The sequence below is a fragment of the Coffea eugenioides genome, chromosome 9 (assembly GCF_003713205.1).
Source record: "Coffea eugenioides isolate CCC68of chromosome 9, Ceug_1.0, whole genome shotgun sequence".
Taxonomy (NCBI): Eukaryota; Viridiplantae; Streptophyta; class Magnoliopsida; order Gentianales; family Rubiaceae; genus Coffea; species Coffea eugenioides.
Window position 1 is genome coordinate 7211717 of NC_040043.1, and position 13505 is coordinate 7225221.

Consider the following 13505-nt stretch of genomic DNA (forward strand, 5'->3'; position numbering starts at 1 on the left):
CTGTTGCTATGGAGCAGCTATTATCAAGAGCGTCGCCTTGGGAAGATTCCGTGATGTGGCCCTCTATTAGGCGTCGCGTCCCCCTTACTGACAATTTGTATCAGCCCTGACACCATTAATTATCCCAAACTGTGATGTCAGGTTTGGTCCCCCTTCTCCTCTCTTACCTATTAGTATAAATCGTCCTCACAACTCGCAAAAACATGCACTGTTCATTATTCCTTTTGATAATGTACTTTCTCTAATAACACCGATTATTCCCAAGATGTGATGTTAGGGTTTGCTCCCCTTCCTCTCTCTTACATAAAAAAGTAAGGTGTTACATTAATATTTTTTCAGAAGGAAAATCGCTAGGTTTTGTATTTAACAAAAATTAAATATTTGAGAGTACAAAGATTTGTATTTACTCTCAAATATTTAATTTTTGTTAAATACAAAACCTACTAGTTTCCCTTCCGTAAAAATATTAATGTAACACTTTTTCAATTTTACTTACAAATATTTATGTATTTAACATAAATTAAATGATTTGGAATAAAATGCTCATAAAGAGCCAATACTTTACTTATCTAATGGATGAAAGCCATAAAGAATTAATACTTTATGGGCCATTTCTTTTTTTTTTTTTATTTTAAACATTTAATTTATATTAAATAGATAACCTACCGATTTCCTTTTTGGAAGAATATTACTGTAATACTTGTTGAATTTTACTTACAAACATTGATATATTTATCATAAATTAAATGTTTGAAAATAAAATATCCATAAAGAGCCGGTACTTTAAATGGGTAATGTGTATTTGCTCATAAACTATATCCCTTAAAGTTTATTAATTGTTAATTGATTTGTAGTACTTTGTCATTCATTGGACATGTAGCACAAAGGGCAAATCTGGTACAAAATTCTAATTTCACTCCCTAAAACAATATTTTAATCGTTTGGACTGAATTTGCAAAGGATTAGTAAGTTTAGGGGAGGTCAGTGCAATTTTTCAAACCACAAGAGAAGTCAGTGCACGTGTCAGAAATCTCAGGGGAGGTTTCTGCAATTATCCCTAATATAAATACTCCTCACAACTCCTAAGAAACACACACTACTATTCTTTACTTCCTCCGTCCCACTTTAATAGTCCATTTTCCTTTTTCGTCTGTCCCAAATTGTAGTCTACTTTCCAATTGAAAAATGTAGTTATATTTTAATTTATCTAAAATGTCCTTATTCAATGTATGCTGTTATTAGTATAAACTACTTTATTTAATATAGATTGTTAAATTACCCCATTTAATACATTTAGATTTTTCAAAACATATTGATATATGAAAAGCCAGCTTTGTTATTCTTTCAAGAGAAAATGTGAAATAATAATGTAAAATGAGGATTGATTCTTTCTTGATCATCAATTCAAGTTTTCATAAATAATTAATATAAAATTATACTCTATTTAATGTAAGGGTAATTTAGAAAAATAGCAATATAAATTTATTGTTCCAACAAAGTTAACTACTTTTTCTTAAACTGTGTGAAAAAAAAAAACTAAAACTATCAAAATGGAACAGGTTGTATTTCTTTTGACTATTTACTTTCATTTTGCTTTGTGCTCTTACTCACTTAAGCAGCGGAGTTACACCGAGAAATTAAGTCCCATCTCTTCCTAATTACATGTGGCAAGACTACTGACCGTCCATACCCGAAGTCCCAGATTGGCAGGTTCCAGCGCATCATACACAATTAAAACACAAACATAAATTATGTTTTGTTTAAAAAGATAATCAAAATTAAACTCAAAACATGGAGAACAATATGATGAAGACAACGAGGTGACGAGCACACCGGCTCGCGCGGCAACGCCGCCACCATCACCGGCTCGAACTCCGCCATCGACACGGCTATGGCCAACTCCTCCTTTTGTCCCGTTCTCCTTCCTATTTCTCACCCTTTCCCTGTGTCCCCCGCCCCGTTTTCCCTGCCTGATCTGGAAAGTTTCAACTTCTTACTCGTGTGAACTTGCAAATGTCAGAACTATGTAACTCATTTTGATTTGCATTGCTGACGCCAAGAGTATAACCTTAATCCAGATTTCAACCAAATTGGAACTTCTTCAAATACGAAAAAAAAAAAAAAACAACAGATGGTATGAGCGACGAGCAGCGGTTGAGGTAGAATATATGGCTAGTGCAGTATTGGAGATTTAAGATGATGTCATTATTATGCATGCAAAGATAAATTTGATTTAAGATCATGCTTGCATTATGAGCTTTTTTAATTGGTTGTAAAGTTATTTCTTGTCTAAGAAGCAATAATATTTTGTGCTTTAAGAGCTCTAAAACAATAATATTGTATCATAGGAGACACGTCTCAAAGAAATTGGTTGGTTGGTTGTTTAGGAAGGTAATGTTAAGGGAGATAAGGATTTTTCATAACATAGGGGCAATATTAAAAAGAAAAGAATATTTTTTTTTTTATAAAATTGAGGGATGGCAATAATAAGGGGAAAAGGAATTTTCTAAAATTGACACAATTTATTTCTTAAAATTTGCCAGGTTGAGGGGGGCAATTAATTGCACACCCTTAACACACAGGCTGACAAGGATGTATGTTGTCAAAATTAATTAACGAAATATTAGACAAATGAAGTGATGCTCAAAATTTAAGGATTAAAATAAGATGAAATCCATACTTAAGGGGATAACGTATTCAAATATGATGTTGAAAGACTAAATAGGATGGATTAAAAATAAGTGAGATGAATTTCATATTTTAAGAAAGCATAATGCTCGAAAGTGAAGTTTAAGACGACCTAAAATGAAAGTGCATCTATCTTTAAAGGTCCAAACCAGAATTTATTCTAAACACCATTATCTTTCATAAATAGTTTGAAAAGGAAAACAAATCTCTAGCTATTGTTTGATTTTCTTTGGTCTGTGAAAAAATTACTGAGATAAATAAAATAAAATAGGATAATAAAAATTATCAAACAGCCTGTGCGTAAAAGCTCATTGCAGATCATCTCAACTATTATACAAAGTAAATAGCTATGGTTATGGATATACACAAACCAGCAGGGAACGAAGCACGAGAAAAGATTAGACAACTTATAAGGCCTTATTTGGATTGTGATTTTCTGTCAAAAAAATGTTTTACATTTTCTACGAACACATTTTTTAATTATCATTTTACTTAACGTACGTCAAATTGCTACATCATATTTTGCTACAAACAATCCTAAAAATAGCAATTCAATTTGATTGCTGAACTGCACTCCACTCTCCTAGTCCATTTCATGACAGCTCAATGCATAATAAAACGAACCGTTAGAAGATACATGCCTCTGTCATCTGCTGAGATTTTTGACGAAAATTTGCAGCGCATACAGTACATTTCAATCAATGATAGTACTATGCATGTCAAATTATTGTGAACTATGAAAAGTTCTCACCCTTGCCATTCTTGCCAAAATTCGAGATACATGCATTTTTCTGCACGAATCATGTGGGCACGTAATCTGAATGGAATGCAAATGCATGGAGCCCATTATGGTCATCAAGTTTGAGCAGCCATTTTCTTTCAAAATTTGTACATTTAATGGCTCCACGTGAAGAAAATTTGTCTGTACAGAGGATATGGAATGCACCAAGCAGCACCAAAAAAGACATCGCACACAGAGTGTTCAATTAGCTAGGGAATCCTCCATGTACATACTGAGTCCTTTCTTGTTACGTTTCTTTTCTGTTTTGGGATTTTTGGAATAATTCCTTTTACTTTGTTATCATCTTAATAATGATAATAGTTTTCGACGTAGGTTTAATTGATTGAGACTGTACATTTTTTTTTGTATCTTTTCATTTGTATGATTCTTCTTCCTTTATTGTACCCTTCCTTAATATTGGTGGTAGGTTTTCTGATACGGTTTAAGGAACCCTTAGTTCTTCAATCCATTGTTCCATATCGTTAGGGCTACCCAAGAGTTAATTAGATGTAAATAAAGTTGGTAGCTAGTCGTAGTATTTTAGTAGTATTCTTAGTTGTAGTTTATTTGCTTTAATCTTTATTACTGTTCTTGGTGTGGTGTCGATAGAGGAAAGGTTAACAGGAATGGAGCTGATTCAAGTCGAGTCGGGCACTCGGCATGGTACTCGTCATATGGCCTGCCACATTCTGGTTCCTATTTGGCTTGCAGAGCTACTAAGATGGATGGTGATTATTGAACTCAACATATGACCAAACATCGTCGGAGGTCATCCCAGCCAAATAACGTAGCACTGTTTATTAGGGTTTTAGTGGTGTTTGTTTCCTTTTTAAAATAGGACTTATTGTAATCTATAAATTGACGTAGTTAGGACTTTTGTAACTAGACAATACAAGACTTTTTCCTCCAAAATAAATATATTGTTGGTTGCTGTTTATCAATTGTGAGAGTTTTCTCTCATTTTCATGAGTTTATGATTCATGGCTGCGTCTCGTTCGAGTAACGATTCTGGTTGAGAGGGTGCTTGTGAAATCCCTTCATTTCCTACGCTTCCGCTACTGCATCATTTTCAAATAACTTGTGTTATTACACAAGCTGGATCGTAGCACAAACAAGTTGATACTATTGTGGTAAATCCCTTTTATAAGAGCAATTTAAAGAACAAGGTGATACTATAGTTTAATGATGCAAACGAGAAATAATGAGAGAAATGCGAAACTTTAGAACAAGACAATGCATGGCGTGTACAAGCAAAGATCGATGCAGATCAAACTGATTTAGCTCTGGGAAAGATATGAGCCCGGAGTGGATTCTTCATGACAACAGTGAAAGTATGCTTCTCTGATAGATCGACACCAATCCCATCAACAGCTTTCCAGTTAAAGTACCAAACCAAATTGGCCACAAAGTACTCCAAATGATGCAGTGAAAACTTGGAGCCTGGACACATTCTTCTTCCAGCTCCAAATGGCATCATCTTCATTTCTCTATTCCCCTTGATCATGTCCAACATTTGAGGGCTATCAAGCTCGTTATCATGGGCAGCAGCAAAGCTGGTTGACAAGAACCTCTCTGGCTGGAATTCCATAGGGTTTTCCCATACCATCGGGTCCCGACTGATTTCAGCTAGCATGAAATTCACGGAAGCATTTTTTGGGATTGTGTAGTTGTCTAACTCAACATCTTCTGTCACCCAATGGGGTAAAACAAAGTGCCCCGGAGGATGACGCCTTAAACCTTCTAAAATTGTTGCTTTTAAGTAGGGCATCTTCTCCAAATCTTTCTCTTTCACCACTCCAGCATTGACCAATGAGGATGGTTTCAGAAGTTGTGGCGGCTCTCCAACAACTCCTGCTATCTCTTGATAGAGCTTGTCTTGAATCTCAGGATTTTTCACTAAGTTGGCCATGATCCACTCCAATGCTGCGGCAATAGTATCAGTGCCCGCATTCAGGAACTCTCCGCATAGGCTCACTATTTCCTTATCAGTGAAAGCCCTCTTCTCATCAGGCAGTTGAAGATCAAACAAAGTATCCACATATGCCCGAGGTTGATCTTGGTCATCTTCATTTGGTCCTTGTTTGGCCATTCTTCGAGCTCTAATAAGTGGTAAAAACATGTTTTCTTGATCTCTCCGAGCTCGGTTGAACTCTTCCAATTGCTTGCCGAACAATATTTTCCTGAGTCCGCGCCAGAAGTCGAACAAATTTAGCCAAACATGTCTAACCAACAGTAGAAGTTGCACACTCTCGAATTCTTTAACTTTGTCCTCGTCGAGCTTGTGATCACCAAAACACATAATTACAAGCAAACTAAACACGGAAAACCTCAGATTTTCCATCACATTGATGGGCTGGTTTGATTGGCTAACGAGTTTTTCAACCAGATTGCCAAGGACGTGTAGCCGGGTATCAGAGTAGGCCCTGATGCAGGATGCACCGAACATTTCTGAGCTGAGGTTGCGACGAAGGAGGTGCCATGTGGTGCCGTTGCTACTGCTTATGATTTTGTGTACTTTGGGTCGATTTGGTGTTGGACGATTGGAAAAGATGGTACTCTTCTCGACAAGAGCTTGGCGGGCTAAGGAGTGGCTACAAATGACTATGTGTGATCTAGCACCTAAAATCCTCACAAGGAATATAGGACCATGTTTTTTCTTAAGGTCCTGGAGTACAGTTTCAAGATTAAAACATGCATTCTTTTGATATTGCAATAGGAATGTCAGTATATTTTTCAGTACAATTAAAAAAGGGGATGGTTCTGGTGGGGGAGGAAGCTTTTTTCTCTTGTTCTTGTGATTATCAGAGGAGAAATTGAAGAGAAATTTGAAGAATATGGAGATGCAAAGGGCTACAGTGAAGATGATCAGGATGACCCCGAAGGAGTACTCCATCCTAATAATTTGGTGAAAACACTCCACTCGTCTAAGCCTGCAAACTGGCTTCAATATGTAGAATTGCTCTCACCAACTTTTCTGTATCAAATTTATTAGCCCATGTTAATTACCGCCGGATTTGATTCAGAAGTTAGTTGATCTCCCGTCTTTTTATAATAAAAACTACTCCCTCCATTCCATTGAAAGTGTCGTACATTTCTTTTTTGGCTATCCCAAAATATTTGTCAGTTTGACATTTCAAACTATTTTATACTCTGAAATTTCTCTTATGCCTTTCATTAATGATACGTAAAGACAAATGTGATGAGATTGCTTTTTATCTTTTACTTTGACCAGCACATGATTAAGGATAAAAATGGAACAAAAGAAAAAACTTTTTGATGGAATGTATTATGCATAAAAAGTACATATTCCCAAACATGACAAAATATATGGGACAGAGAAAGTAAATAGAAATTTGAACAGTTTGGATCAGGTCATATCCAGTTACAATTTCAGCTTCTCGAGGTTATTATTGATCAAATTTTTTAGGTACATACATGCCCATTGATCATCAATGTTTGTCCCGAGATGGCTATATTGGTCTTGCTACATTTATGCGTCACACAACCAGTCCTGTAACACGGTTAGTTGATCATCAATGCCATTCTGTTATTTCGCAAGAATAAAGTCAGCAATCTTTTTGTTTTTTTGGCTTTTTGGGGTAAGTAGACAGCAATCTTTGACTGCTGTAGAATTACCACGATTCAATAATGTTCATGCTTACCGTAATTGGCCGAGGCAGTGTTACAATGCCACCATAAATGCCAGCCTGAATTTTGGTGTGATATTAGTTGGCACCAATTGCTAACATTGTTAAATTTTGGCGTGGCATAAAACATCTTGCAGTTGCAGTGGTAAAAAATTCCCAGCAAATGACAGTGCCACTGCTACAAGCCAAAGCAGTTGCCTACCACTTCCGAAGGCCAACCACAGCTTCCTCCCCTTTTCTCATCAAGCCGTCCCCCTCCCCAGCGACTCTCGCTCCTTGTTCCATCCTCCTTTCTTTATTTTTTTTCATTCCTGTTCATTGTCAATAATGGGCAGTTTTAATGGTTACTATTAAGGTTTTAAAACCCAACCTGCTCAATGAATCGAAAACGTTAATGGATCAAGAGTTACTAGTTCAACCATTAGACTAACCGTGATGAGTTGTTGTTGATTTGTGATGTCATCAATATATCATTAATAATTAATATATTATTTGTATTATCATATATACTACACGTAGTCACGTACTACTAAAATGAGTTGTGTGAATCTTATACTTGGTTGATCAATGAACAACATTTTTTTTCATTATTGTTTTTAAGTAGGAAGTTTTGAATTTAAGATCTTCTATTTACAATCCCTCTTATTTTATCATCTAACTCAACACTCTCTGGACAGCGTTAGTACACTTTGGTTCATAAATTGAAGAAAATAATTAGAAGTTGAAACATAATAAATTAAGTAAATATATATTTACAATCACAAGATATTAAAATCAAGACGAAAATTACATTGTAGCAAATATGAGTGATACGAAAGAAAAAGATAAAATAGAAATGGATTTAGCTTTGATAAACATGAAATTTTAATGATATAAATATATAATACTTGTGAATTCATGAATAAAAAATGCAAAGTTGTCTAAAAATTAAGCTATAGTTATAGATAGCTTAAAAATGGTTCACTGGGTAAAAAAATGTGAAATTTATTCAGAAACTTTGAAATTTTTAAATAATTGAGAGTTAAACTGTAATTTTAAAAGGTAAAATGATAAAAACTAATGTTAAACAAAAATGGGGTAGTTTTTAAACTCAAAAGTAAGTATAAGGATCTCATAGCAAAAGGTTAGAAAAATGTAGAAGACAGCAGGCGCCTGCCCAAATGTCAGATGATATTGGAGTGGGCCTGTATTTTTTTTTTTCTCTTTTAATGAAGAAAAGTACATCTGGGGTGGTTTAATTAGAATTTAGTAAGGTTCCGTACGGTCGGATACCCGGCCGTCGAGCATTTGGCTGGTTTGACCCGCATATTGCGGATAAACTGTTTTCTTGCTCTTAGTTGCCTTGCATGTGAATGAGTATTCCATGATTGGATGCCCGGTGGAAGAAGGTCGGATTTGCTGGTACCCCCCTCGCTTCTCTCCTCATTTATTTTTTTTTTTAAATAATTTATACTAATTTAATTTTATATTTTACAGATTCATCTAAGATTCAATATAGATTTTTGTCAAAAACAAATCTCATGCCGAGAAACAAACTTGCAAGAGAATACAAAAGAAAAAAGAAAAAAAGAATACAAAACTAATAAAAATTGTTATAAGCATTGCCTTGCGCTTTTTTTTTTTTTATATATATTCTACATCAATTAATTTTTTTTTATAAAAAATAAGATCATAACATCTATGAATGAATCTTGTAAACAAATTTTAGGATCTCATATTTGGAGTGTAATTTGCTCAATAAAATTGCTTAGTTAGTTCTAAATATAATATTTTTTATACGTATATAATTATATATATGTATGTATGTATGTGGGGGCGAGTTGAGTACCCGTGGGATTTTAATCCTCTGATCCTAACCCTTCTTGCATATAAGCGGGTATCCGATCCCCTTTTGATCGGCTCAAATAATGCAGATCAGATTCCCTATTTTTGGGAGTGATTGAATCAAATCCTATGGGTTTTCCTATCAGCAGATATTTTGCCCAACCCTAGAATTTAGAACTATTCGGAATCGATGATTCAACGGCCCAACTAAGAGGAAACTATTCGAACAACGTCTAAACTATTGTCTTTGTACTATTTTGGCCTCTCAACAATAAATTGTCATAAATAAAACCTTGAACCGAAAAAAAAAAAAGAGTTTAGTCTAGGGACTTCCGTCAATTTTGGTTGTTAGAGATGATAGAATTAGGGGTAAAACGGACCAAACAAAAAAAAATCAACCTCGAAAATAGCCTAAAGGGCCTCATTGACTTATTATTTCATCAAATTAGGGTTAGAGAAGATAGAAGATGAAAGAATAGGAAGAAACATTAAACTCCATGTTATTAATTGGCTTAATATCTTTGGTTTTTAATCAAATCGTGGGTTGGTTTCTCTATTTGATTAGTTTTGCCCCTAATTCCGTAACAGTTAAGGCCCAAAATTGATGGAAGTCCTTAAACTAAGCATTTTTTTTGTCCAAGGGTTTATTTGCAACAATTTATAGTTGAGGGGTCAAAACCATGTAAAGTGAATAATTTAGGGGTCTGGTGAAAAGTTTCCTCTCCAATTAAACAAATTTATTGGTTTTAGTAAATCTAGTATGGTTTTGTTACTCATCAAGACTTGAGCCTTAGCTCATCTCAGAAAACAATCTGGTCCACTATTCAATCAATTCGATCGAGCAGTTCGGATTAAGTTATAAAATATTGGGTAATATGTCAAAATTAAAAAGCTACTAATGGAATCAGAACTCACAATTTTAGATGAACAATTTGTGCATTTGACCAATTTTTTATGTAATCCATTTTCCAAAATATTCCAATTGATTTATATAAGTTGGTTTGAATAGTTTTTTTTTTCAATCTCTAGGAATTGGTGTCCGGGCATCCACAATGGAATGTAATGAAGGGTGTAATATTCTTTATTACACCCAATAATTATATCTTCTCCCATAATAGGATTGTAATAATTATGATGGAGGCCATTACCCGCAGAATAGACATCCAAGAAGAAAAAAACCTGGTTGTGAGTCTCATTTGATGATTATGATGTTTTTACGTTTTAAGTGTTGGGTATTTGTTTATAAATTATTTTCAGAAACAAAAAAAATTCGGGAAGTAAATTTTTTTTCTAAAGTTAATAACTTATTGTCCAAAAATAATGAAATCATTATTTACGAAATAAATTTATTTATTTGTTGGATGCATATTGTGAATTATTGAAGTAAATATGTGATTTGAAGTGTGTCCATGCTATTATATTCTGTAGAGTGTAATCTATACCAAAGATATAATATAACGAAAGAGGGGATAATACAGCGATGATATGACATATGGATTACATTCTTTAGAGAAGATTCCATTATGGATACCCTTACGGATAATTTGTAGTAAGTTTTTATATCTCAACCGTTAATAATTTGTAGCAAGTCACCGATTGTTTTAAACTCAAGTTTTTAAATCTCAGCCATTAAATGCTTGCTATCATTTTTGGCCAAACCTGGGTTTGATTTGAAACTTGAAAGGGGAAACTGTGAAGGTGGATGCAAAATCCAAAGTGGGTTCCAAAATTGAACTTGTTTTAGTAGGTATTTTAAAATGAAAAATTCTATACTAAGCGATATTATAACTAAGCAACAGAAATAGATCGAAGGATAACACACCTGATTGATTTTAGAAATTATCATATTTGTATCTATCGTTTAGTAATATTGTGTTTTACGATTGCTTCTTGTATGTGAATCCTTTTAAAATTTTGAAAAATAAACTCACTACTATGTTGATTTATTGCCTATAAAATTCCTCTTTCCTGAAGTGTGCATGTCACTCGCCGGCAAGTCCGACCGCGGGGCACGAAAAGGAGAAAATGAGAAGAAATGAGGAACTGCTTGCGGAGGAAAGTGGGGTAACGGCCCGTAAAAGGGATATATGAATTACACTTCCCTTTTTTGTTAATTTTATTTTATTATTTAGTTTATGATATAGCCTAATAAATAAAAATTATATGATAAAAATTCTACAAAGAGTGCGATTAATAAAAAAGAAGTGCAATTAACATTTCTACACGAAAAATTGCTAACGCTATTAACAAACAGTCACTTCCAAAAGAATATTAAGCTTATACTTATTGTAAAGAAAGACCATAAAAACCTTGCCAAAATCCTTTTATTTTTTTGGGCACCTTGCCAAAATCCTTACGTCAATGTGCAAAACAATTCATGACCAGAAACAGGGTTAATTAGAATCTGACCATTAATGATTTCGTACCAACAATTCTAATATCGCATGCCAAGCAACAAAAATCCACAGCATTTTCGAAAAACTTTGCAAAATTCTAAATTTAGAAGCTCCAAAATGTTTGCGCTCTCAAACTTTACAAGTTTATTTCACCTACCCCCTAATCAACACTTATGTCAAGGGTGGCAATTCTAGACACGACTTGAAAACACGATTCGAATCTAATATAAAATTAACGGGTATGGATTTACTCTTCACGGGTACGAATCAAAATTAGGTCAGACTCGAACTACCTGCCAAGCAAACTGGTCCAAATCAAGTCAATCACGAGTTTTTGATCCATTTGACCCATTTAATGTGTATTTTTATAATTTAATAAATAAATTGAGGGCATAAAGTAAATTTAAAAAAAACTAACCAAGACCATCAATTAGTATTATGAGAACGCAAATCATGAATTTGATGTGAAAACAAGAGATTTATTTGTGAAAGTGTTGCAATTTTGTTTTTGTTCATGATTTTTCTTATACAAAAAAGGAAAACCAAAAAAATTAGTATAAGTAAAATATACGGAATCTAGGATTGGGCTGCAATTTCCTATATTTTTATGAAAACTTCATCATAGAAAAGTCCACCAAATTACCAAGGTGAAAAGCCCAAAATAAGAAAAAGGAAAGTTAAGCAAATTAGTTACTCAGGTCGGAGTTGAATAAGCCACGAAATTAGCAGGTTGTGTTTGGGTCAAGGAGGTTGTTCCGTTTAAATTTTCGAGTTGTGTACGAATTGACGTGTTATTAAAGATGCTTGGATCTCAACCCAACCTGCCATCACTCGATGTGATTGCCACCCCTACATATATAGCTTCCACCATCCTACTACAATCTCAGTACCGCATAATTACTAACCGTTTTACTTTTTATTTTGTATTTTTGTAAAAAAAAAAATAGTTTTAGATTGAATAAGTTTATTGACATTGTTTTTTTTTTTTCATTGCTTCCCTTTTTAACAAAACTAATTACTGTAGTTGGTTGTGCGCTAATAAACAGTTAATTGTTGTAAATATAGTAAGTTTTGTAAAAGAAAATAGGTAAAATATCAAAAAAACTCCTTGTAATTTTTCAAATGTGCAATTTAACTCTTTTTGGTTTAGAAACCTACATTATAACTCTTTGTGGTTTTAATTAAATTGAAAATTGAATGGAAAGTATCCAATCTAACGATTGTACATAAAATGTTAATATTACCTTTGTATAAATGAACTCCATGTGGTTTTTCAATGTTCAATTTAACTCCCTCTAGTTTGAAAAACTACACTATAACTTCCCATGGCTTCGACTAAGGGTCTGTTTGATAACATAAAAAAGTGCTGAATCTGAATCTTTTCAGACATTCAGATGTTTTGAGTGTTTGATAAATGAAAATCTATTTGCTGAACTTGTTAAGCAGTGCTGAACCTGTGTGTATTTTTTTCAGCACAAGAATCCTAACTGAATGCTTAATTCTGATAAGAATCAATAGAATTATTTCAACTACCTTATCTTATCTACCAAATCTACCCTTGTTTGTTAATTATGTTCAAAATTCTTATCTAATTAAACAACCTAATATTCTCTATCTAATGATTTTTAGTTTCTATTTTCTCCCTTTTAATGACTTTCACATCTTCTCCATACTCCTCATATAATATATTTCATCTTTTATATTAATTTGATTTAAAAATAAATATTGTCATTTTCATACCTTACAATTTTAAACTAATTAAATCATAGATTCTATTTCTTTTTTGAATGAAAGGATATAAGGGCACAATTGTCAAATTAAACTTATTAAGCATTCAGCTATAAATATTTATCAAACAGTATAAATAGCTTTAGCATTAAAATTCAGACATTCATATATTTTTTTTAGTGCTTAAAATTCAGCAAATTAATTGTTTCAGTATTCAGATTTCAGAATTCAGACTTCAGAATTCAGATTCAGTTTTATCAAACGGAACCTAAATTGAAAACTGAATGGAAAGTATTTTATGTATAGTACGGATAATATTGATAATTCACATACAACCGTTAGATTGGATGTTTTTTATTCAATTTTCAGTTTAGTCGAAACTATAGGAAGCTATAATATAGGTTTTCAAACCAAAAGGAGTTAAATTGCATATTTGGCAAA

At 33.4% G+C, this 13505-nt stretch overlaps 1 protein-coding gene across 1 annotated transcript; it reads right to left on the reverse strand.

Annotated features, from left to right (window-relative positions):
- Positions 1-4594: 4594 nt before the first annotated feature.
- Positions 4595-6393, reverse strand: LOC113783032 (cytochrome P450 89A2-like). Its single transcript, XM_027329041.1, has one exon. It carries the CDS (start codon positions 6360-6362, stop codon positions 4737-4739), a length of 1626 nt encoding a protein of 541 aa, XP_027184842.1. The 5' UTR covers positions 6363-6393; the 3' UTR covers positions 4595-4736.
- Positions 6394-13505: the final 7112 nt, after the last annotated feature.

Coding starts and splice junctions, on each gene's coding strand:
- LOC113783032 (XM_027329041.1), bottom strand. CDS start 6,362: ATGGAGTACTCCTTCGGGGTCATCCTGATCATCTTCACTGTAGCCCTT.